Source organism: Cherax quadricarinatus, chromosome 14 (genome assembly GCF_038502225.1).
Source record: "Cherax quadricarinatus isolate ZL_2023a chromosome 14, ASM3850222v1, whole genome shotgun sequence".
Taxonomy (NCBI): domain Eukaryota; kingdom Metazoa; phylum Arthropoda; class Malacostraca; order Decapoda; family Parastacidae; genus Cherax; species Cherax quadricarinatus.
The window spans coordinates 49,744,632-49,771,562 of record NC_091305.1 but is presented as its reverse complement, the minus strand read 5'-3'; the positions used below and the strand labels follow the sequence as shown (position 1 = coordinate 49,771,562).

Here is a 26,931-nt window from a genome sequence, read left to right as displayed (position 1 = left end):
ATTTATGAATTTGGAAAAGGCGTATGACACGGTGGATAGGGGGGCAGTGTGGCAGATGTTGCAGGTGTATGGTGTAGGAGGTAGGTTACTGAAAGCAGTGAAGAGTTTTTATGAGGATAGTGAGGCTCAAGTTAGAGTATGTAGGAAAGAGGGAGATTATTTCCCAGTAAAAGTAGGCCTTAGACAAGGATGTGTGATGTCACCGTGGTTGTTTAATATATTTATAGATGGGGTTGTAAGAGAAGTAAATGCGAGGGTCTTGGCAAGAGGCGTGGAGTTAAAAGATAAAGAATCACACATAAAGTGGGAGTTGTCACAGTTGCTCTTTGCTGATGACAGTGTGCTCTTGGGAGATTCTGAAGAGAAGCTGCAGAGGTTGGTGGATGAATTTGGTAGGGTATGCAAAAGAAGAAAATTAAAAGTGAATACAGGAAAGAGTAAGGTTATGAGGATAACAAAAAGATAAGGCGATGAAAGATTGGATATCAGATTGGAGGGAGAGAGTATGGAGGAGGTGAATGTATTCAGATATTTGGGAGTGGACGTGTCAGCGGATGGGTCTATGAAAGATAAGGTGAATCATAGAATTGATGAGGGGAGAAAGGTGAGCGGTGCACTTAGGAGTCTGTGGAGACAAAGAACTTTGTCCTTGGAGGCAAAGAGGGGAATGTATGAGAATATAGTTTTACCAACGCTCTTATATGGGTGTGAAGCATGGGTGATGAATGTTGCAGCGAGGAGAAGGCTGGAGGCAGTGGAGATGTCATGTCTGAGGGCAATTTGTGGTGTGAATATAATGCAGAGAATTCGTAGTTTGGAAGTTAGAAGGAGGTGTGGGATTGCCAAAACTGTTGTCCAGAGGGCTCAGGAAAGGTTGTTGAGGTGGTTCGGACATGTAGAGAGAATGGAGCGAAACAGAATCACTTCAAGAGTGTATCAGTCTGTAGTGGAAGGAAGGTGGGGTAGGGGTCGGCCAAGGAATGGTTGGAGGGAGGGGGTAAAGGAGGTTTTGTGTGCGAGGGGCTTGGACTTCCAGCGGGCATGTGTGAGCGTGTTTGATAGGAGTGAATGGAGACAAATGGTTTTTAATACTTGACGTGCTGTTGGAGTGTGAGCAAAGTAGCATTTATGAAGGGATTCAGGGAAACCGGCAGGCCGGACTTGAGTCCTGGAGATGGGAAGTACAGTGCCTGCACTCTGAAGGAGGGGTGTTAATGTTGCAGTTTAAAAACTGTAGTGTAAAGCACCCTTCTGGCAAGATAGTGATGGAGTGAATGATGGTGAAAGTTTTTCTTTTTCGGGCCACCCTGCCTTGGTGGTAATCGGCCAGTGTGTTAATAAAAAAAAATTTGAAATGTGGGGTAGGATGGAAAGATTTATGGAGAAACATAACCCTGTCAAGGCTGTTGCAAGCCATGTTGGCAACATGTAAAGTGACAAAGTCTTGGCCCATTTTAGGGAGGTGTTAAAGAGACGCCAGAAACAGAGCTGTCTGGACAGTTATTTTGCTAGACAGGACTCCAGTGACTCTCAAGGTGGTCCTAGTGGCATTAAGAAACAGAGAAGAGAAGTAACCCCAGAAAAGCAATTGATACCTGAGGTGTTGATGGAAGGGGATTCCCCTTCCAAACTGTAAATAATCCAATCTCTCTCCTCCTCCAGTCTTCCATACACTAAGAAGAATTGCCAAAGGTAAGTGTTATGCTGGTAATGTTTCATTCATCATGACCCATTGTATTGTTTATGTACTACATCTATATTTTATGTAAAAAAATTTTTTGTTTTAGTGTTTCTGGGTGTCAGGAACGGATTAATTGTATTTACATTATTTCTTATGGGGAAAATTGATTCGAAAATAGTAAATTTCGATAATAGTAACACTTCCAGGAACGGATTAATTATGATAAACGAGGGACTACTGTATGTCAAAAACCTTGGCTTGTAAGATGTATATATATGGCACCGACAGTCAAAGGGTAAAATGCTTCGATGTCAATATTTTTGTCTGCATTATACACTGTCAGTCACAATTTTCCCCATTCCCTTTCCTTTTATTCTTGACAGACTCATTTCCTTATAAATTTTACACTTTCCCTTGCTACCTTCCTTTAGTATTAAGGAACCACACTTTATCTATTCCAGTTCTTGGGCATCTTTCATTATTTTGTACACAAATCCATCATTCCATTAAACTCCTGCTACCTTTCTCACTTTAAGATTATTTACTACTTCACTCACTTCATTCACATTAATTCTGGTTCTTCACTTATTCCTCCTCATCATTCCTTCAAATGCCATCTTAGACGTATGAACTCAAGTCAGGCTCATTTATATAGTAATGTAGTGTGTTAATCTCATGGTGAATTATCTTTTATTTGGGAGTAACTCCCTGGACAGTACCATATATGAATCAGACAGGTGAAAATCTGTTGCCACTCCTTACATATTTGAATATTTTAAATTACAATAGAAACAAAATCATGAAATATGGTAATATATGTGGTAATATATAAAGGTGGTCCTTGATTTATGAGGTATTTTCATTCCAGACTAGTGGTGCATATAACAAGATACTGTAACATAAAGAGACATTAATTTAACATGCAAAAAATATTTGTACTTTCCAAATCAGAATCACTTAACTGTGCTAAAAACCTTTATGGAATTTTGCCAAAGAAAAATGACAAGACACCATAAACCAATCTCTCTTATTCAGAAAATAAATGCATCTGATAAAAAAACCATTGATAAAAAATAAATACAGTGGACTCCTGAGTTTCGTGAGCCTCGCACTTCATGAATTTCGACTTTTGGCAACTTTTTTTCTCAACATAAAGCCTTGCGGTTTGTGATTTGCCTCATGATTCGTATGCGTATGGAACGTATCAGTGTGGCCGGGAGTGGCTGGGCATACACAAAGGCTCCCACACAACATTCAGGAGTCAGTGTGGCATCGTTTCTGGACGAGTGACCATCATCCCATGCTTTCATATGATACATTTCATAATAATCCATTCTTTTTTTGTGCTTGCAACTGCTAAGTAAGCCACCATGGGCCAAAAGAAAGCTTCTAGTGCCAGCCCTTTGGTAAAGAAGGCGAGAAACACAAGAGAATTAGAATTAAAGAACACACCAGCCAGGGTACTTCTCCACACCAGCCAGGGTACTTCCCCACACCAGCCAGGGTACTTCCCCACACCAGCCAGGGTACTTCCCCACATCAGCCAGGGTATTTCCCCCATACACACAATTTGATTTGAGTGGGACTTGCACATGAGTGAATAGAATTATCAAAGCTTATTGCTTGGGCAGCATTGAAAATTGGGTTGGGCAGATATTCTGTTAGTGGGATGGTTTGTGAAGGACCTGCCTAGTATGGGCCAACAAGTCTGCTGCAGCATTCCTGCTTTCTTATGTTCTTATGTACACCAGCCAGGGTACTTTCCCACACAAACCAGCCACCGTACTTCCTCACACCAGCCAGGGTACTTCCCCACACAAACCAGCCACAGTACTTCCTCACACCAGCCAGAGTACTTCCCCACACACCATCCAAGGTACTTCCCCACACCAGCCAGGGTACTTCCCCACATACCAGCCAGGGTACTTCCTCACACAAACCAGCCAGGGTACTTCCCCACACACACGATTTAATTTGAGTGGGACTTGCACATGAGTGAATAGAATTTTCAAAGCTTATTGCTTGGGCAGCACTGAAAATTGGGTTGGGCAAATATTCTGTTAGTGGGATTGTTTGTGAAGGACCTGCCTAGTATGGGCCAACAGGCCTACCACAGTGTTCCTGTTTTTTTATGTTCCATACACCAACAAGAGTCTTTAATAAAGGTAAGTGTGATGTTATTATTGTTTTATACTTGATTTCTCATTCTTTTCTGTATGTAAATCTATATTCTATCAAATCTACCGTTAGAAAACGTCTTATCTCCCTGATACACTCCGTCAACTAACTACATGAAAACCACCTGGTGGTTCACACTTTCACTCACTCACCCATTTGATTATAAACACAGAAATATGAATCATAACTTAAAATAATAAGAACAAGAACATAAGAACATAAGAAAGAAGGAACACTGCAACAGGCCTACTGACCCATGCAGAGCAGGTCCATGTCCCCCCCCCCCCGAATTAGACCAATGAACCCCCCCCCTGGATTAGCCCAATGACCCACCCAGTCTGATCATCTCCACTCGAGGATGGAGCACTGCACCAGACCCAGCAGCACAAGCTAGTCAGGTCCAACTCACATCCACCCACACCCACTCATGTATTTATAAGAACATAAGAATGTAGGAACACTGCAGAAGGCCTACTGGCCCATACGAGGCAGGTCCTTATCAAAACGACATCTACCTAAAGCTACTCAAGAAATAACTCCCATACCCCTTGACACCAATCAAACCCAGCCCCTCCCACTCATATATTTGTCCAGTCTCTTCTTAAAGCTACCCAAGGTCCTAGCCTCTATCACCCCACTGGGAAGACTGTTCCACGCATCTACAACTCTGTTAGAAAACCAGTACTTACCTATGTCCTTTCTAAATCTAAATTTATCCAACTTAAATCCATTATTCCTGGTTCTTACCTGGTTCGACACCCTCAGTACTTTATTAATGTCTCCCTTGTTTATGCCCGTCATCCACTTATACACTTCAATGATATCTCCCTTCATTCTACGCCTCTCCAGAGAGTGGAGATTTAAGGCTTTAAGTCTATCTTCATACTGGAGGTTCCTTACACAGTAAATCATTTTAGTCATTCTTCTCTGTATGTTCTCTAATGAGTCTATGTCCATCCTGTAGTAAGGGGACCAAAACTGAGCAGCATAATCTAAATGAGGCCTCACTAGTGATGTATAGAGCTGTAAAATAACTTTTGGACTTCTGTTACTTATACTTCTTGAGATAAATCCAAGTAATCTGTTGGCCTTGTTGCGCACACTAAGGCATTGCTGTCTTGGCTTTAGATTTCTGCTTACCATGACTCCCAAGTCTTTTTCACATTCTGTATGACCAAGCTCTACTTCACCTAGATTATAGCTTCAAGGGTTATTTTCATTACCAAGGGCAAGTACCCTACACTTATCCACATTAAACTTCATCTGCCACTTTTCAGACCAAGACATTAATTTGTTCAAATCGTCCTGGAGTTCATTGATATCCTCCTCAGAGTGAATTATACGGCCTATCTTTGTATCATCAGCAAACTTACTCATGTCACTAGTAATCCCTTCATCAAGGTCATTAATGTAAATTATATGAACAGGAGAGGGCCCAAAACTGATCCTTGTGGAACGCCACTAGTGACTAATCCCCATTCAGATTTCACTCCATTAATGGTAACTCTCTGCTTTCTATTGGTAAGCCATGCCTCAATCCATGCTAGAACTTTACCTCCTACTCCATGAGCTGCCACTTTTCTTAAGAGTCTCTTGTGAGGTACTCTGTCGAAGGCTTTACTAAAATCCAAATAAACAATATCATATTCCTTATCACTGTCAACTGCCTCAAATGTTCTATTGAAGAACGTCAGTAAGTTTGTCAGGCAGGAACGACCTCTCGTGAATCCATGCTGAGATTCATTTATCAAGTTATGCTCTTCAAGGTGACTTCTGATAATGTCAGCTATAATTGATTCTAATAACTTGCCCACTATTGATGTCAGGCTTATTGGACGGTAATTTGAAGGAGTGGACTTATCCCCTGATTTGAATATAGGAACCACATTAGCCATCTTCCACAACTCTTGCACAACACTGGTAAGGATGGACGCATTGAATACACTCGTTAATGGCTGACTAAGCTCCATCTTGCATTCCTTAAGTACCCTTGAAAACAACTCATCGGGTCCCGGGGACTTATTTTGTTTCAGTTTGTCTATCTGTTTAATAACCATGTCCCTCGTGACAGTAATATTAGTTAACTTAAATTCATCAGGAACTAAATAATTGTTAATTACTGGAATCTCATTTACATCTTCCTGTGTAAAAACTGACAAAAAATAGTCATTAAATAAGGAACACATTTCCAGTTCATTATCCGTCAGCTGTCCATTCCCTGATTTCAGAGGTCCTACTTTTTCCTTCACCTTCGTCCTATACACTTGAAAGAACCCCTTTGGATTAGTCTTTGATTCATTAGCAACTCTAATTTCATAGTCACGTTTAGCCTTTCTAATCGCCTTTTTTACTTCTCTTTTAAGCTGAACATATTGGTCAGTAAGGTTAACCTCTCCTCTTCTGATGCGCCTATAAATTCCCCTTTTCTCCCCTAATAGATGCTTTAGCCTCCTGTTAACCCATTTGGGATCGTTATTATTAGACCTAATTTCTCTCTGGGGAATGTATATACTCTGGGCACTGTGTACATTATTAAGAAAACAATCATAAAAGCAGATCCCTTCATATTCATAAGTATGATTATCATCAATAAAATCATTAGCTAGATAACCCCAATCAAGATTAGACAGATGTTCCCTAAGTCCATTATAATCGGCAGAATGAAAATCAGGGATTTTTACTGTATTATCATTATTCTTGCATTCCCAATTAATGCTAAAAGTGATGGATTTGTGATCACTTGCGCCAAGCTCTTCAGTGATCTCCAGATTATTCACGAGTGTTTCCTTATTTGACAAGACTAGGTCTAGCAAATTATTACCCCTGGTAGGCTGAGTTTCACTCTATTTCAGAAAACAGTCCTGAACTGTTTCCATAAAGTCACTGGACTCTAGATTACCTGTCAAAGAATTCCAGTCAATTTGACTAAAGTTAAAGTCCCCGACTATGACTATGTTACTGTGTCCAGAAGCCCTAACAATTTCGTCCCAAAGAAGTCTCCCTATATCGTGATCCAAGCCTGGAGGTCGGTATATTACACCTAGAATTAGTTTTTCTTGACCCTCCACGAACTCTACCCAAACAGACTCTGTTACTGCTCCATCTATTTTTATACCTGCTTTTATGCAACAATTAATATTTTCTCGAACATACAATGCAACTCCTCCCCCCTTCCCATTACATCTATCCACATTGAACAACTTAAATCCCTGAATATTACACTCAGCAGTCATATCCCGACTCTTTAAATCATACCACGTTTCAGTTAATGCAATGATATCAAAGTTCCCAGCACATGCTACCAAACGTAGTTCATTAATTTTATTTCTTGCACTTCGACTGTTAGCATAAAATACCATCATATGTTTTTTCTTCTGCACATTTTTCCTATTCATCTTTGTTTTTACACAATTTCTGAAATTATCATTACCCAGAGTTACTCCATGACAGTTACTATTAAGATTCTTAATATCAGAGCATAAGTCAATATATCCATACTCATTATTAATCATTTCTAAACCCATACCTCTAACTAATCCTAGTTTAAAGTCCTAACAACCCCCTCAACTGAGTTAGCAAGAAAACCCACACCTGCCCTGGATAAGTGAACCCCATCCCTGGCATACATGTCATTTCGGCCATAGAAGTTGTCCCAGTTGTCAATGAATGGTACTGCATTATCCTTACAGTGTTTATCCAGCCAACAATTAATACCAATTGCTCTGGACAACCATTCATTACCAACACCTCTTCTTGGCAAAATGCCACATATAACAGGGTGCCCCCCCTTCTTCCTAATCATGTCTACAGCTGTCCTGAACTTTCTAACTAAATCCTCACTTCTACGCTTGCCTACATCATTGCCTCCAGCACTGAGGCAAATAATAGGATTGATCCCATTACCGTTCATGATGTTGTCAAGCCGGCTAACAATGTCCTCCATCCCAACCCCAGGAAAGCATACCCTTTGTCTCCTACTCCTGTCCTTCAAGCAGAATGCCCTATCCATGTATCTAACCTGGCTATCCCCAACAACAACAATATTCTTACCTTCCTTGTTGTCGTTCGTCGTGACGATCCCAGTAGTCGACTCACATTCGTCGGGTAGCACCGAGAATGCGTTGGAGGTTTCCACGGGAGTTTCCACAGCAGTCTCTTTCTTCTTCATCGTTTCTGGCTTTCCATTCGTCTTCTTGATCGTCAACTTCGTCGTCCCCTGCTGTCCAGCCACTGACCACGATCCCTTCTTGACCTGAGGACTCGAAACAGGAGGACTACTATGAATCCTCTTGTTTTCCTCGGTCAATCGCCGTATCTCCATCTTCGCTGCCCTCAATTCTTCCTTAAGTTGATGGTAAAGTTGCTCGATGGAGGGCATCTTGGTTCAGTCCACGGGAGCAAACAAGACACTTCTTCACAGAGTTAAGTACAGGTCACCACTGAGTTAAGTACAGGTCACCACTGAACCTATTTTTAAAACTACACAACATTTTAGCCTGAATAACTGTACTCGGGAGTTTGTTCCACTCATCCACAACTCTATTACCAAACCAGTGCTTTCCTATATCCTTTCTGAATCTGAATTTTTCCAGCTTGAAACCATTGCTGCAAGTCTTGTCTTGGCTGGAAATTTTCAGCACGCTATTTACATCTCCTTTATTTATTCCTGTTTTCCATTTATACACCTCGATCATATCCCCCTAATTCTATGCCTTTCGAGAGAGTGCAGATTCAGGGCCCTCAGTCTATCCTCATAGGGAAGATTTCTGATACATGGGATCATCTTTGTCATCCTCCTCTGTACGTTTTCCAGAGCATTTATATCCATTCTGTAATACGGTGACTAGAACTGAGGCCTAACCAAGGATATATAGAGTTGAAGAACAACCTGAGGACTTCTATTATTTACTTCTAGATATGAAGCCAAGAATTCTATTAGCTTTATTACGAACGCTAATGTACTGTTGTCTTGGTTTTAGATTACTGCTAACCAGAACTCCTAAATCCTTTTCGCAATCAGTAGTATTAAGATCTACATTATTTAGTTTATATGTGGCATGGTTATTTACCTGTCCAACATTTAGAACTTTGCATTTGTCAATATTAAACCGCATCCGCCACTTCTCTGACCATTGCATCAGTCTATTCAAATCATCCTGGAGTGCTCTAGTGTCCTCATTAGAATGAATTGGAGGGCTTATTTTGGTTTCATCAGCAAATTTGCTTATGTCGCTATTTATTCCCTTATCTATGTCGTTTATGTAAATTGTGAACAACAACGGGCCCAACACTGACCCCTGAGGAACACCGCTTGTGATGTGCCCCCATTCTGATTTCTCCCCATTTATGCAAACTCTCTGCTGTCTATTTGTCAGCCATGCCTCTACTCAGGAAAAACTTTCTCCTCCTATTCCGTGTGCCTTAAGTTTCCTCAATAGCCTCTGGTGTAGAACTCTATCGAAAACCTTACTGAAGTCCATATACACAATATCATATTCATTACCATGATCTACCTCCTAACTAATCATAAGTTTGCCTGTGATACTCCAATATAGAAACTATGTATTGTACCAAAACTAAAGCATTCACATTGCTAAATTCACAAACTATAATGTAGTCACTTAGCCTTAATACCAACTTACTCCATAATCTGTAATAATTTAGTGTTAAGAATTACTCTTAAGTCTGCCCGAAATGCCTAGCCATGCTAGGTGTCATAGTGGCCCCCTCTATAATTAGTATTTTATAACATGTAAACTACACAATATCCAAAATCTGTAAACCCCGCATTGTAATCTTTATAGAGAATAAACTTGATTGATTGAAAAAAAATAATTTTTGTTAATATGTACTTTTGGGTATCTGGAACGGATTAATTATATTTACATTATTTCTTATTGGGAAAATGGTTTCCATTATCATGAATTTCGACTTTTGGCAGACTCTCTGGAATAGATTAATCACAAAACTCGGGGGTCCACTGTTGTATAAAGTTCAGTATTTCCAATCAATCTTCCCTCCTCCTCCTCCTCCTCCTCCTCCTCCTCCTCCTCTTCCTCCTCCTCTTCCTCCTCCTCCTCCTCCTCCTCCTCCTCCTCCTCCTCTTCTTCCTCTCCCAAAAGAAATACTGTATTTCGTGATGGTTTTTTTACCAAAAATGTCAGAACACTTTGCATGCATCAGTGTAGCCTCATATAAAAACGAATGTATTAAAATTAAAAATATGAAAAGTAAAATATAGTATGGGAATAAAGACACAGTGGAGTGAGTGTGGGAGACATCTAACACTACAGTATGGGGGACTGCTTTGCTTTGTCTTGCTTCAGATCATTCTACAGTTTGTCTTCACATGATTATGTGATTACATGATTATATACACTTGGAAAATCTTAAGATGGATTAGTACCATATTTGCACATGAAAATCACTCCCTACAAAAGCAAAAGACTTGGCAGGTGATGCAGCATCCCACCAATGAAAAGTCAGGGTGCCAATAGCATGATAAGAGACAACATAATAAGTGTCAGGGGCCCAAGACTGTTCAACTACCTCCCAGCATACATAAGGGGGATTACCAATAGACCCCTGGCTGTCTTCAATAAGGCTCTGGACAGGCACCTAAAGTCAGTACCTGATCAGCTGGACTGTGGTTCGTACGTTGGTTTACACATGGCTAACAGTAACAGCCTGGTTGATCAGGTCCTGATTAACCATGAGGCCTGGTCACAGACCAGGCTACAGGGGCATTTACCTCTGAAACCCTCTCCAGGTATACTCCAGGTATGAAGACACGTGGATTTGAGTTGCTTTTGTAGGAAGAAGCTGTAATGAAGGTTGCAATTGCAGATACAAAAGAAGCAAGTTGCTGAGATGCACATATTATAAGCATACTAGTGGCACTGCATTGTGACTCAAACAATGCATTGTGTAAAGCATCATGGTGCAGAATGCATAATCTACCGACACTTATGTTGTGCAAATCACATTGATCACATGAGTGAATTTTTTGGTGCATAAATCAAGCTAATGGTAGGATTGGTGGTCATCACATGAATTTGAATACGTATAGAGAATCCGCATAAATTGAGGGATGCTTGCTACACTTTAAGAAATAGACTCATTCTTACCTACATTAAGTAATACAGTATCTGTATTGAATTTGGAATAAAAGCAGTTGCATTAATCTACATCAGTTATGTTTAAAGATTGTTCATTGGAGAATCTATTACATTATCTGAATTATATAAAATATTTTGTTCGACTTGTTAATTATAAAGCTTAAGCGCTGTACTGTATCTGACCTATACAAAATATTTTCTCTGGTGTAATATTTGTTGAATTTAAGTAGCAGACAGTACTGTGTGACCTCATACAACCTCAGTGTTAAGAATTTACATTTATTTATCATTTAATGTAGTCATAGTGCTATAAACATTGGCTTCTATCATCAGTTAAGCTTCCCTTGCTAAGAATTTGTATGTGAAGCATTGTGTGAGGATAGTGAGTGGCAAGGCTTGGTGGTGGTCTGGTGGTGGCAGCAACGCAATAGTCACAGTGGTATTGATATAGACCAAGTGGTCTGCCACAGAATTTTGCATCATCTTATATTTTCATTCATCCCACTGAAGGATATCACTGCACCATTAGATAATCAAATGCAAAATCCTGTTGGTGTGGGTTGGTCAGGGTAATGACTAAGTTGTCGTGGTCTGTAAGCATGCACAGTACACAGCCCTAATTAAGGTCCTGCTCTCTCTTTATATATATACAGCTTTTATCAGAAAATAATATTGTAACCACCCAGGCAGTCACTATTTTTTTTAATTGTCTAAAGTTCAAAATGAGGTAAAAAATATTACAGTGTATAGTAATATATATGCAATAAGATCACAGTAAACAGGTGATTTCAGAATATGCGAAACAACCACTGTGAAAGAATAGAGAAGTTCCAAGCACTTTTGTGACTACTCACATTATAATGTGAGTAGTCACAAAAGTACTTGGAACTTCTCTATTCTTTCACAGTGGTTGTTTTGCACAGTAATATATATATATACGTATATATATATATATATATATATATATATATATATATATATATATATATATATATATATATATATATATATATATATATATATATACATGTATATATATATATATATATATATATATATATATATATATATATATATATATATATATATATATATATATATATATATATATATATATACTGTACATGTATATATAATATATACATATAATATATGTGTGTGTGTGTGTGTGTGTGTGTGTGTGTGCACATGTGTGTGTGTGCATGCACGTGCTTGCATGCGTGTGTGTGTGTACATACTCACCTATTTTATGGTTACAGGGGTCATTCGTGTGTGTATACTCACCTGTTTTGTGGTTACAGGGGTCGTGTGTGTGTGTGTGCGTGTTCGTACATGTGTGTGCATATGTACATACTCACCTATATGTGGTTGCAGAGGTTGAGTCACAGCTCCTGGCCCTGCCTTTTCATTGGTCACTGCTAGGACCACTCTGTCCCTGCTCCAAGAGATTTATTGTACCTCTTCTTAAAGCTGTGTATAGATCCTGTGTCTACTGCTTCACTTTCCAGACTGTTCCACTTCCTGACAACTCTGAGGCTGAAGAAATACTTCCTAATATCCCTATGATTCATCTGAGCTTTCAATTTCCAGTTTTTTTTTTTTTTTTTATTATTGTGTGTGTGTGTGTACTCACCTATTTGTACTCACCTATTTGTGGTTGCAGGGGTCGAGTCATAGCTCCTGGCCCTGCCTCTTCACTGATTGCTACTAGGTCCTCTCTCTCCCTGCTCCATGAGCTTTATCATACCTCGCCTTAAAACTATGTATGGTTCCCACCTCCACTACTTCACTTTCTAGGCTATTCCACGGCTTGACTACTCTATGACCGAAGAAATACTTCCTAACATCCCTTTGATTCATCTGAGTCTTCAACTTCCAATTGTGACCTCTTGTGTCTGTGTCCCATCTCTGGAACATCCTGTGTTTGTCCACCTCATCTATTCCGCGCAGTATTTTATATGACGTTATCATGTCTCCCCTGACCCTCCTGGCCTCCAGTGTCGTCAGGCCAATTTCCCTCAACCTTTCTTTGTAGGACAATCCCCGTAGCTCTGGGACTAGTCTTGTTGTAAACCTTTGCACTTTCTCTAATTTCTTGACGTGCTTGACTAGGTGTGGATTCCAAACTGGTGCTGCATACTCCAGTATGGGCCTGACGTAAATGGTATATAGAGTCTTGAACGACTCCTTACTGAGGTATCAGAACGCTATCCGTAGGTTTGCCAGGCGCCCGTATGCTGCAGCAGTTATCTGATTGATGTGTGTGTGTGTGTGTGTGTGTGTGTGTGTGTGTGTGTGTATCTGTAATTACCAATTTGAACATCCAGGGGGATGATCTGCAAGTTTTGGTCTTGCTTCTTAGCTTTCAAGTGACTGACATTACTGAGTCAGTCATACCTGTGTTTTGAATCCTGTGTACATTGTATGTTACTACCATGTACACTCTATGCATAATTCCCTTGCTTTTATTGGGCCTCCAGTCCCAGCTTTTCAGTCACTGGTCTTAGCTGCTAAAGCCAGTGCCATGCAATATCTCCTTAGTTAAAGTGCCTTTGTCATTTACATGTAAATTCACTCTCACACTGACTGTATGACCCATGTGGGTTTAGTGCTTAGTTTTGATTGTAATAATAATAATAGTAATAAAGTTGGTAGAATTACCGACAATATGTAAAGTAAAAGGACACAAGTGCAACTAATGTGACATTTATTGTGGCAACGTTTCGCTCTCCAGGAGCTTTATCAAGCCATTACAATCGCAAACTTCAGTACCTCTGCACTAACAGTCGGTGGAAGGAAATGGGACGCGAATCCCTGATAAACAACTTATCGTCACGCACCTTAACCGACTACGAGAAACAAGCACTGAGTCTGGGACTCAAATTTACCACCAACATACGCAAACCTAACTATCAACTCAATCTTGTTACCAGGAACCATAGACACAGTGACAGCAACTTCCAGAAGGGTTATATACAGGGCCTTCTCACTGCAGCTTTATGTGAACCTTCTTCTTCTAATCTTCCTAGAAGATACATCACTGCCCTTAAGGACCTCGCCAACGACCCCAACATTATCATCACCACCGCCGACAAAGGAGGTGGAGTCGTCATACTCAACACCAGTGACTACAACACTAAAATGATGGACCTTTTGAATGATCAATCTACATACGAACCTATCAGCACTCAACAGTGGGAGACGCTCACCAAAGACTTTCTATACAAAAGCAGACAAATACTCAAACGCACTAGAGAAGGGAAGAAACTTCTGTACTTGTTACCAAGCAACCCTAAACCAGCACACATGTATGGTTTACCCAAGACCCATAAACACAATATTCCTCTCAGACCAATCACGTCAGGAATAGGCAGTGCTCCACACAAACTAGCCGGAGTTCTTGCCAAACATCTTTCCTGCCTTCTGGGGACCATCAGCCCCGCTCATCTTAAACACTCAGGCGACCTTCTCAACCGCATCCGTAACCTCTCCATCCGTAACAAGAAACTAAGCAGTTTGGATGTGACTTCCCTCTTCACAAAAGTACCTACCAAAAAAGCCATCGAGGTTCTACGACGTAAAGTCAACCAGGACCTTAATCTTCCTTTACCTCCCGGAGATTTTGTTGACTTGATTGAACTCTGTGTTAACTTCAACTGTTTTTCCTTCAATAACAAGCTCTACAAACAAACCTACGGCATGGGAATGGGGTCCCCAATAAGTGCCGTCCTAGCCAACTTATACATGGAACACCTAGAGTCCGAACACTTCGCCAACATCATCCCTTCAAGCGTCACTTGGTTACGTTACGTGGACGATGTCCTCGTAATAACTCCAAAACGTTTTGATGTACGGGATCTTCAGGCAAGGCTCAACGCAGTTGAACCAGCGATTCAGTTTACACTAGAAGAAGAGTCCAATGACAAGCTACCTTTCCTCGACGTCCTCATCCACAAAGTAGACAACAACCTAAGATTTCAAGTTTATCGGAAACCCACCAATAAAAATGATCTCACACACTTCTATTCCAGTCAAGATACCAAGACCAAAAGAGGCATCATCATCGGGTTTTTCCTAAGAGCATACCGAATTTGTAGTCCTGAGTTTCTTGACGAGGAATGTACTTACATTCACCAAACATTCACTGAGTTACAATTTCCTCCTTTTTTCATCAAAGACTGCAAGAAAAGAGCTCTTCAGATCATCAATTCTCCACGCATCAACACCGCTCCCAACAAAGTTATAATTCTTCCCAACAGCCAGGTTGCACTAAACGTCTCAAAAGTACTTTCACAAGCTAACACCAGAGTCGCCATCGCTTCTACCACTTCAATAAAGGATCTAACCAGGACAAAACCCAAGCACCACGAACCAGTCAATGCAGGAGTTTACACTATACCCTGTGGAGGCTGTGACAAGATCTACGTAGGTGAAACAGCAAGAAACCTCGACACCCGCCTCAATGAACACATATACGCATGTAGGAACGACAACTTAAACAACGCCTGTGTACAACACCGAAATTCCACCAATCATCTTATGAAATTCAGAGATGCCCAATTAGTGATAAAAGAAACTAATTTCCGCACACGCAAGTGCCTTGAATCAGCACTGATCGCTGTTTCGAATACAATTAAACAAAACAACGGCAGCTTCACCATCTCCGAAGTCTTAGCAAGAATCCTCCTGAAAACAGTAAACCCTGCCATCACATAGTCTCTCCTGTTATACTACACAAAGCACAGAGAGTGAACACTGAAACAACCTGCCTCATTCCAGTTTATATTTGTCCAACCTATTTTTATGTTACCCAAGTAATAGCTTTTATATCCTTTTACTCATGTACGAATTAATTGCTTTTGTCACTACCACTACTACTACTACTACTACCACTAGTGAACATCGAAATGGTACCTCACTAGTATTCACCTCACTCTGAGCCTTTATATACCCTCTGTGTCCATGTATTGTTTGTAATGGCTTGATAAAGTTCCTGGAGAGCAAAACGTTGCCACAATAAATGTCACATTAGTTGCACTTGTGTCCTTTTACTTTACAATAATAATAATAACTTTCACATTAAAGAAGTTCATTTTTTATACTTTGTTCACTTTCTGTCTACTCTAGTTCTACCCTTTACAGTCTAACATGTGTTGTGAGCACTCTTTTTTAAGAAGCATTTGAACATCCATTTATTTAAAGATTTTTTCAAGGTTGGCCAATGATGCATAAGAGTGTCTCACTGCAGTACAGTATTACATTAATATGATGATCTGATAACAATCTTTTGTCAGTGATGATTTCTATGCTGCTACCTCTGATTGATTCTTTATTACACAATCTCTTTTCTTTCTGTATGGACTGCTTTCACTTCCATTTTTTTATAGGTTACTTATTCACATTGAATTCTTTACACCATCTAATGCTTCACTTGTTCAACATATCTGGTTTGCCCTACAGGGATACACAATTATTTTTATTGATTATTTTGCACATGGGAAATGTGTTTGTGTATAAGTACTTCCCCCAGTGAATTCTCTGGCACTACCTCCATAACTGGTCATTTCATAGTTTTTTAAAAGTTGTGAATGGAATCTACACTTCATGCAGGTCATTCCAAATTTCTGATCAAAACTGTGACTCATGTACATCTTAACTTATATCTGTGCCCACATGTTCCCATTTTCTGCCTTAGTCTTTCTCTGTCTACTTTATCTTGTACTATACAACATAATTCTATTCAAGCTCTTAATATGTAATGAGGTTTAATATTTTATTCAGTCATTGATCATTACCACTAGCTCAGGAACTAGCCTCAGTACAAACCTCTAGCCTTCTGGATATACTTGATCAGGTGTAGCTTCTACACATATGCTATGTGCTGTAGTTTATGACTGGCCTCACATACCAATATATAATGTATAGGATCATGAATGGCTGTGCTGGGGGAGAAATATTATTGGTTACATTGTGTGTGGGTTTGTGACTGTGTGTGTGTGTTTTAATGCTTGTGTATATGTGTTTATTTAGTCAGAAAAAAATTGATAACAAGAAAGATTAAATATATTTTAATATTTATCAATAGCATTTTCCTCATTTAAACTTTTTCACCATTTTAATTTTAATTGTCATAATGTTAAAAGTGACTTGCAACTGTAATGGTTAATGTTAAAAGTGACCTGCAGCTGTGACGGTTAATGTTAAAAGTGACCTGCAGCTGTGACGGTTAATGTTAAAAGTGACCTGCAGCTGTGATGGTTAATGTTAAAAGTGACCTGCAGCTATGATAATTAATGTTAAAAGTGACCTGCAGCTGTGATGGTTACAGTAAGATTTGTAATATTACTTGCACATGTAGTTCCTCTCAGCTCTGAAGGTAAGGATTAATACACTGATTTAGTTATTACTCTTGCATGATTATTGTTTTCTGTTTCTGAGTGACAAAACTAACCAGAAAGAATTTTTTTTATACTGTATCTAATTTTAATGTTTTATAGGAGAAACATTTAATCAGTTCCTTTCTCTTCCTTTTTAGTGTATATTAATATCCAGGAAGTTTCATAAGTAAAAACATTATAATGTCAGTTCAGTATTTCACAATTAATTTGTGTTATATTTTCATTTAAAAATGAATTATAGGCTAAAACTTGTTTTAATAAATCAAAACAGGAATTTTAGTTTGTTACAGTATATACAAAATAGTGGTGAACCACTTGATAAATATTACCTAATAGTATAAACTATAGTATTATTAAAGCATTGGATTTATATAGTTTCCATATAAAATAATATTTAGAGAAATATTTAGAAAAAAAGGTCTCATGTTTATCTGATATATTTCAGTATTAGATATAGTCAGTAATTTCTGTTCAAAGTGATACCTACAAGAATATTTTGCCATGTTTAAGAGCATATTGATGCAGTTCTATTTATCACAGAGATTTATTGATTATTATACTTTCCTCATATTCTTTTTATTTACATATACTGTGCCACCATTTAACAACCATTTTAGATGTATTTTTGTATTCACAAAGTATGTAATGTAATACATCAGATGTTTCACAGCTGCATCACTGTAATGTATCCGGCATACATAAGTATTAATTAAATATTTGGTGCATTATTGCCTTATTATAATAGCATGTATAGAAATATAATGCTACTAAAATATTTAAGAGAATACTATGTATACTCCAAGTGGAACTGCTCTTAATATGGAAAAAATATTTGTTAATGTATAATATAAATAAATTATAAATTGCAATTTCCATTAACTCAGCCACAACATAGTTTTTATGGATTACTTAGTGGGGTGTAGGAGGCTAACACGAGGGTATGTTATCACTGAGCAGAATCGCAGCTGGGTGTGGCCACAGTGAATATGAAAACATGGAATCAGATGCCCCAGATGGATCTACAGATGATGAACGATTAAACAGTGTTCGAGGAGAAAATAATGAAATAACAGCTGCAGCCCTCAGTGATAATAGAGCTGAGGGGAGAAGGGATGGTCATATGCAGAGTCAGAGTATTGGCAGATCAAACCAAAGAGCCATTGGCCATCCAACTGATGATGAAGATGATGTGAGATCCTTTGAGGAAGAGGAACGCAGAATGGCCCAGGAGCTGAATGCAGCTGATGCAGAGAGGGCAGAAAAACCTTCAATTACACCATTACCAGTAAGTTTAATTTCAAAATTCAGTAGTTAATTTAAAGAGTATATTGTACATAATTTATGCATAATATAGCCTTCAATCTATTAATTCTTAAAGGAAAGGCCTCACAAATTTGTACATACCTCTATGTTTTATTTATAAATATTTTTCATGAATTACATTTGGGTTTTATGAAATTTTTTCAGTAAAATTAGTGATTTAAGGCAGCAAGGTGAGTCAGACCTCTTGCTTATAAAAATACTGTAATTTGTATGACAGGATAACTTAGAGAAGAGACAAAATATAGAACTTTTTTCATAATGTTGGAAAGGATTTAGTTTTCTTGGTACTGTCTTCTATGTTATACAGTGGTCCTTCAATAATTGTCGGGCTCGATAGTCGTCCTTTTTGGAAATCATCGCAATATTTTCATCCAAACATTGGCTCGCAAATGGTCGGTTGGCTCGCTAATCGTCATTCGTCCTGGACGCATACTCACAGCTCTGAGCCGCCTCGGCCTCCCTCCCCAGCCAGTGTGCCATTGTTTACCAGTGAGCGACAGTCCCCTAACTTGTTCATACAAAATATTTCATAATATTCCATTCATTTTAGTGCTTGCAAGTGCTAAATAAGCTACCATGGCTCCAAAGAAAGCTCCTAGTGCCAAGCCTTTGGTAAAGAAGGTGAGAAATATGATTGAATTTAAGAAAAACATCATTGAACATTATGAAAGTGGTGTACGTGTGGCTGAACTGGCCAGGATGTATAATAAATCCCGTACAACCATATTTTCCATTGTGGCCAAGAAAAAGGAAATCAAGGAAGTTGCTGTTGCAATGGGGGTAAATATGCCGACAAAAATGAGATCACCAGTACTTGAAGATGTTGAGAAGTTATTATTGGTGTGGATAAATGAGAAATAATTGGCAGGAGATAGTCTTATGATGTTGATTATTTGTGAAAAGGCTAGGCAGTTGCATGACAATCTGGTAAAAAAATTACCTGCAATGAGTACTGATATTTGTGAATTTAAGGCCAGCAAAGTTTGGTTTGAGAGATTTAAGAACCGTAGTGGCATACATAGTGTGATAAGGCATGGTGAGGCTGCCAGTTCTGGCAAAATTGCAGCTACAAAATTTGTAAGTGAATTCAAGATGTACATGGAGGCTGAAGGACTGAAACCTGAACAAGTGTTCAAATGTGACGAAACAGACCTCTTTTGGAAGAAAATGCCAAAGAGGACCTACATTACTCAGGAGGAAAAGGGACTGCCAGGACACAAGCCTATGAAAGACAGGCTGACACTCATGTTCTGTGCTAATGCTAGTGGGGATTTCAAAGTGAAGCCATTACTAGTGTACCATTCTGAAAATCCCAGAGTGTTCAGGAAAAACAATGTTATGAAGAGTAAATTGTGTGTGTTTTGGAGATCTAATAATAAGGCATAGGTCACAAGGGAAATTTTTGTCGAGTGGCTCAATGAAGTGTTTGGCCCTAGTGTGAAGAATTACCTCCTTGAAAAGAAATTGGTTCTCAAGTGCCTGCTAGTAATGGACAATGCACCTGCTCATCCTCCAAACTTGGATGACCTAATTCTGAAGGAGTTTGGGTTCATCACAGTAAAGTTCTTGCCCCTGAATACCACTCCTCTCCTCCAACCCATGGACCAGCAGATCATTTCAAACTTTAAAAAACTGTACACCAAAGCAGTGTTTCAAAGGTGCTTTAATGTGACCTCAGACACTCACTTGACCCTAAGAGATTTTTGGAAAGAACACTTCAGTATCCTCCATTGCCTTATAGGTAAGGCTTGGGAGGGAGTGATTACCAGGACTTTGAACTCTGCTTGGAGAAAATTGTGGCCAGATTGTGTCCACAAGAGGGATTTTGAAGGGTTTGTGGCTGACCCTGATGAGCCTATGTCAGTTGTGAACTCTATTGTGGCATTGGGGAGTTCCATGGGGTTGGATGTGAGTTTGGAGGATGTGGAAGAGTTGGTGGAGGACCACAATGAAGAGTTAACCACTGAGGAGCTGCAAGAGCTTCATCTGCAACAGCAACAGATCACAGCTCAGAATCTTGCTGCAGAGGAGGAGGAAGAGAGATGGAAGAAGGTGCCTTCTTCAGAAATTAAGGAGATTTTTGAAATGTGGGGTAGGATGGAAAGATTTATGGAGAAACATCACCCTGAGAAGGATGTTGCAAGCCATATCGGCAACTTGTACAGTGACAGAGTCTTGGTCCATTTTTGGGAAGTTTTAAAGAGACTCCAGAAACAAAGCTCTCTGGACACTTTTTTTGCAAGACATGACTCCAGTGACTCTCAAGCTGGTCCTAGTGGCATTAAGAAACAGAGAAGAGAAGTAACCCCAGAAAAGGACTTGGTACCTGAGGTGTTGATAGAAGGGGATTCCCCTTCCAAACAGTAACTAATCCAATCTCTCTCCTCCTCCAGTCTTCCATACACTAAGAAGAATCTCCAATAAAGGTAAGTGTTATGCTGTTTATGTTTCATTCATCATGTCCCATTGTATTGTTTATGTACTACATCTATATTTCATGTAAAAAAATTTTTTTATTTTAATACATCTGGGTGTCAGGAATGGATTAATTGTATTTACATTATTTCTTATGGGGAAAATTGATTCGAAAATCGTCTATTTCGATAATCGTCGAACTTCCAGGAATGGATTAACGACGATAAACGAGGGACTACTGTATATACATTTCTGAGACCAGTGGCACTTATAGAAGCAGGAGACATTCATGATTTGTGTGGAGTACAGTCTTTAATCTGTGCTATCAATAATTTCCATGACTTAAGGAGTGAGAATGTATGTGGAAAATAGAGTTGTGTTTCTCAGATTTCAAAAAAAAAAAAAAAAATTAATGAAATGTTTAGAAAAATAATAGTTTTCTTAACCCTTTGAGGGTTTCGGACGTACTAGTATGTCTTACGCGCAGGGGTTTTTGACGTACTAGTACGCACAAATTCTAGCGCCGTCAAATCTCATGGGAAAAGGCTGGTAGGCCTACATGTGAGAGAATGGGTCTGTGTGGTCGGTGTGCACGGTAGAAAAAAAATTTGGGACCCAGTGGTGCATTGTGGGAATGCCATCTTAGTAAACAATATCCACCATGCCTCGCGGTAAGAAGCTCCTCACTCCTCGGCAAATTGGGACACTTTTGTTCCCCAGTGACAGTTCTAATACAGATGGAAGTGCCAGTGAAGATGAGTTTCAAGGTTTTGGTGAGGTTTTGACTGAAACTAATGACCATAATATCGGTAATAGTGAGGAAAACCCAGACGACCCTCAGCCTTCCACCTCTGGTGCTGGGCCGTTTTGTTCATGTTCAGTTGTACCAGAATCCAAGAGGAAACTTCTATTTTCCCAAATCCCAGACTCAGATGAGAGCATGGGTGATGATAGTGATAGTGAATATGAACTACAAGCTCTTCAAACTAGTTCCAGTAGTGATAGTAAAGTGCAATGTTCCCAAGTGAAGCATCAGTATATACGACGATATATGCGCTCTGGTAGTGTGCCATATGCTATTCCAAGGGGAAGGAGTACATCTCGGAGTACATCCCGTGGCTGTACAACAGGAACAGAGAGTGAAAATGACGATGATACTGTTGCAATTGGGATGGAAAATGTGCGTGGTGGTAGTGATGCCAGCGGTGAGGCACCAGCAGTGGGCCATGCTGCCACCCATGCTGCCACCCACGCCGCTGCCTCAGCTAATCTACAACAAAGGCCACCATCCCCCACCCACCCACCACACCAGCCTCCACAACCACAACCTCCACAACCACAACCACCTGTCATTGTCCAGTACCCACCAGCAGACCGCACCTGGGATTGGCAGGAAGCTGTCAATTTTATTTCAAATGCCCACCAGTTTGATGACAGCCAAAGTGGAATACAGCCATCTTGTACACTTGGGAGCAATGCTACTGAACTGGAATGTTTCGAGTTATTCTTTGACGAACCACTGATGGAAAGTATTGTCATGGAAAGCAACACATACTACGAGTACACCATGGCAAACACATTACTTTCACCAAAATCACGTCTACACCAGTGGAAGGAGACAACTGTGGCTGAGATGTATCTTTTCTTTGCCACAATAATGCTTATGCCACATGTGTATAAGCACAAAGTGAAATCATACTGGTCAACAGACAGCCTGATTGCAACCCCAGGTTTCAGTGATATAATGACAGTGAATCGATTTGTGCTAATGTTACGTATGCTTCACTTCTCAGACAAAACCAGGCCTGACAGAACTGACAGGTTATATAAGATTAGGAATGTGTTTGTGTATCTGAAAGAGAAATTCAGTATGCATTTTTATCTCTTCAGGAAGCTTGTAATTGACGAGTCTTTGATTCTGTTCAAAGGAAGACTCTCTCTCAAGCAGTACATACCAAGCAAGAGGAAACGCTTTGGTATAAAGTTGTTTGTGCTTTGTGATTGTTACAGTGGTCTGGTATTGGATATTATTGTGTACACTGGAAGTTATACATTGAAAAATACCAGGAAGTTATTGGGCATCTCAGGTGATGTGGTTAGAACAATGATAGAACCATACCTTGGTAAGGGGCATATATTATATACAGATAACTGGTACACAAGCCCCTCACTCAGTGATTTTTTGCAAGTGAACATGACAGATGTGTGTGGCACAGTGTGTGCAAATCGGAAACATATGCCCAGGTTTGACGCTGGCACTCGTAGAGGTGAGGTGCAGGCATTTGCTGCCAATGACATCATGGCATTTCAGTGGCATGACAAACGAGATGTCACACTGTTGTCATCAGTTCACCCTAATGAAATGGCAGACAGTGGCAGGCAGCATAGAGAGAGCAACCAACCCATTCTAGAACCTGCAGCTGTGATTGATTACTCCTTCAACATGCATTCAGTGGACAAATGTGACATGCAGATTGGGTTTGCTGATTGTGTTCGCAAGAGTTATAAGTGGTACATCAAACTGTTTTTCCATCTTCTGGACATTTCCATGCTCAATGCTTATAATATGTATAAGATGAGGACCAGAAACAAACCACAGTACGGCGAATTCTGTTTGTCTGTCATCAGACAAATAGTATTCAAGTACCAAGGAACAGCACCTGCAATTAACCGCCCACCAAATTATCAACAACTACCTGCTCGTCTGAAGCATGGTGATCACTTCCTGGTAAAACTGCCTGCTACTGCTTTCAAGAAAAAGGCTCAGAAGAGGTGTTACGTCTGTGCACATACAAAAAAACGCCCACAACAACGCAGAGACACTCGTTTTATGTGTGAGGAGTGTAAAACATCACTGTGCATGACACCATGTTTCAAAGAGTTCCACAGGCTGCAGAACTTCTAGAAACATTCCCTGTGACTGTATATGTGTATATAAAATATAGAAAAATAGTAATAAACAACATTTAATATCGTTTGTTTGTGTAAATATTTTCTGTAAACAAAATAATGACAACAGTGTTTATGCCCTTATTGTGTAGTATTGAAAAAGAAATAACTTACAAAATACTGATCATGTTGGCCTCAGAGGCCATAAAAGTTACTCAAAAAAAGAAAAGTTTTTAAATAATTGAAAATAGTACATAAAAAAGTAAATAGAAAAATACCGGGTGATGGCAGTCGGCGATGTTACCAGATGTTGTTCAATTTTGGCAAACTTCACGCCTCCATATCTTGGTAAGTATTGACGGTAAAAATTTTTTGTTTAGCCTATAATGTTTAGAAAAAAAAAAAAATTTTTTCATAAGAAAAAATTTTTTTTTTTTTTTAACCCTTTGAGGGTCGACAGGCCCTCTCCGAAACTCGTTCTCAGGGTCGGCCAAATTTAAAAAAAAAAAAAAATTATTTTCTCTTATGAAAAGATAGAGAATCTTTTCCCGATCATAAAGACACCAAAAGTTTGAAATTTGATAGAAAACTTACGGAATTATGCTCTCGCAAAGTTAGCGGTCTCGGCGATGTTTACGCATCGGCGATTTTGCCCACTTTGAGCCCCATTTTCGGCCAATTTCACTGTACTAGTCGACAAAAAACATGAATATTTCGCTAGAACTCCATTTTTTCTATCGAATGGGTGCAAGAAACCACTCATTTATGAAATTCAACTATCCAGTACAGTGGTCAGAAGTTAGCAATTTTGCCAATTTCACACAAATTTCAAAAGATGCCAATTTCGGAATAGGGTCCAGAATAAACAAGAAAGACATTCCTGGCACTAAAATGACATTTCCTCTAGTCATTAGTCACGTCTCAAGGCCCCTCTTATATTCTTTTGCTTTCCACTTTGAATTTTTATTTTCACAAAAAATATAAGATTTACTGTTATGCAGACTACTGCATTAGTGTAAAAAATGGTATAAATATTATTGGTGCACTTGTGAAAGAATATTAGACTCACCAGTTGACGTGTATTGCACGCTTGGCACGATTTGTTTACTTTTGAAGTTTGGTAAAAATCGAACATTTCTGCTACTTTGAGCTCAATTTCAAGGCACCTTTCTTTGTAAAACCAATCAAAATCATCTCAATTTCTGTAATATGTCTTCCATTCTATAAAATGAGACCAAGAAAACTAGAATACAACAATAAATACCATACGAAAATACACTGCAAAGTCGCTGATTTATTAAAAAAAATGGTCAAAGTTTTTTTTTTCTCATTATGCACTGTGTGCTGCAGGATTTTTTTTAGACTGTGCACACTGACCACATAGACCCATTCTTTCATATGAAGGCCTACCAGCTTTCTCCCACTAGATTTGAGGCCGCTAGAATTTATGAGTACTAGTACGTCAAAAACCCCTACGCGTAAGACGTACTAGTACAACGAAAACCCTCAAAGGGTTATTAAATTTGGCCGACCCTGAGAATGAGATTCGGAGAGGGCCTGTCGACCCTCAAAGGGTTAATACTGTCAATAAAGATACTCTCTGAGATACCTGACTTCTAGTGAAGTTCAGATGGTGAAATGTAAGAGTACATGTACAGTGGTACCTCGAATTTCAAACAGCTCCCAACTTGAATGGTTATGTAAGTGTATTTTTTGTAAGTGCTTTTGTAAGTGTATTTTTGGGGATCTGAAATGGACTAATCTAATTTACATTATTCCTTATGGGAACAAATTCGTGTGGTAATGGCAAGCGAACAGCCGTCTGGAACGAATTTCTGTTGAAATTCAAGGTATCACTGTAGTTTAAAAGAAAATATGGTTACATTAACTCTCAGTAACTATCATAAACATCTGTGGTATTGATGCCATGGTCTCTCATGTAGAGCTACGCATAAATTCTAGCGGCTTTAAATTTGGCGGGAGAGGCCTGGTAGGTCTACATATGAGAGAACAGGTCTGAGTGGTCAGTGTGTGCAGTGTGGATAAATTTAGATTTAGAAAGGACATATGTAAGTACTGGTTTTCTAACAGAGTTGTGGATGTGTGGAACAGTCTTCCCAGTGGGGTGATAGAGGCTAGGACCTTGGGTAGCTTTAAGAAGAGACTGGACAAATATATGAGTGGGAGGGGCAGGGTTTGATTGGTGTCATTGGGTATGGGAGTTATTTCTAGGGAAGCTTTAGGTAGTAGTCGTTTTGATAAGGACCTGCCTCGCATGGGCCAGTAGGCCTTCTGCAGTGTTCCTCCATTCTTATGTTATGTTCTTATTATTTTTATTTATTAACATATCACCCATTTCCCACCAAGGCAGGGTGGCCCGAAAAAGAAAAACTTTCATCATCATTCACTCCATCACTGTCTTGCCAGAGGCATGCTTACACTACAGTTATAAAACTGCAACATTAACACCCCTCTTTCAGAGTGCTTGCACTGTACTTCCCATCTCCAGGAATCAGTATTACCTTGCTTACATTCCAACAGTCTTAAAAACCATTTGTCTCCATTTGCTCCTATCTAACACGCTCATGCAATCTTGCTGGAAGTCCAAGCCCCTCACACACACACAACTTCCTTTACCCCCTCCCTCCAACCTTTCCTAGGCCAACCCCTACTCCGCCTTCCCTCCACTACAGATTTATACACTCTCAAAGTCATTCTATTTTGTTACATCCTCTCTACATGGCCAAACCATCCCAATAACCCCTTCTTAGCCCTCTGGATAATAGTTTTGTTAATCCCAAACCTCCTCCTAATCTCCAAACTACAGATTCTCTGCATTATATTCACACCACACATTGCACTCAGACATGACATCTCCACTGCCTCCAGCCTTCTCCTTGTTGCAGCATTCACCACCCATGTTTGACAC

General features: G+C 39.5%; 1 protein-coding gene across 12 annotated transcripts in view; it reads left to right on the top strand.

Moving 5' to 3' along the window:
* The window catches only part of LOC128698394 (adenylate cyclase type 1), a 1,819,232-nt gene that overhangs the window by 1,564,995 nt on the left and 227,306 nt on the right, over positions 1-26,931 (top strand). For all 12 annotated transcript variants that reach the window (XM_070085014.1, XM_070085006.1, XM_070085009.1 and 9 more), the window contains one exon: positions 18,333-18,660. In XM_070085014.1, coding sequence (XP_069941115.1) covers positions 18,333-18,660 — 328 coding nt within the window. The remainder of the gene's footprint in view (positions 1-18,332; positions 18,661-26,931) is intronic.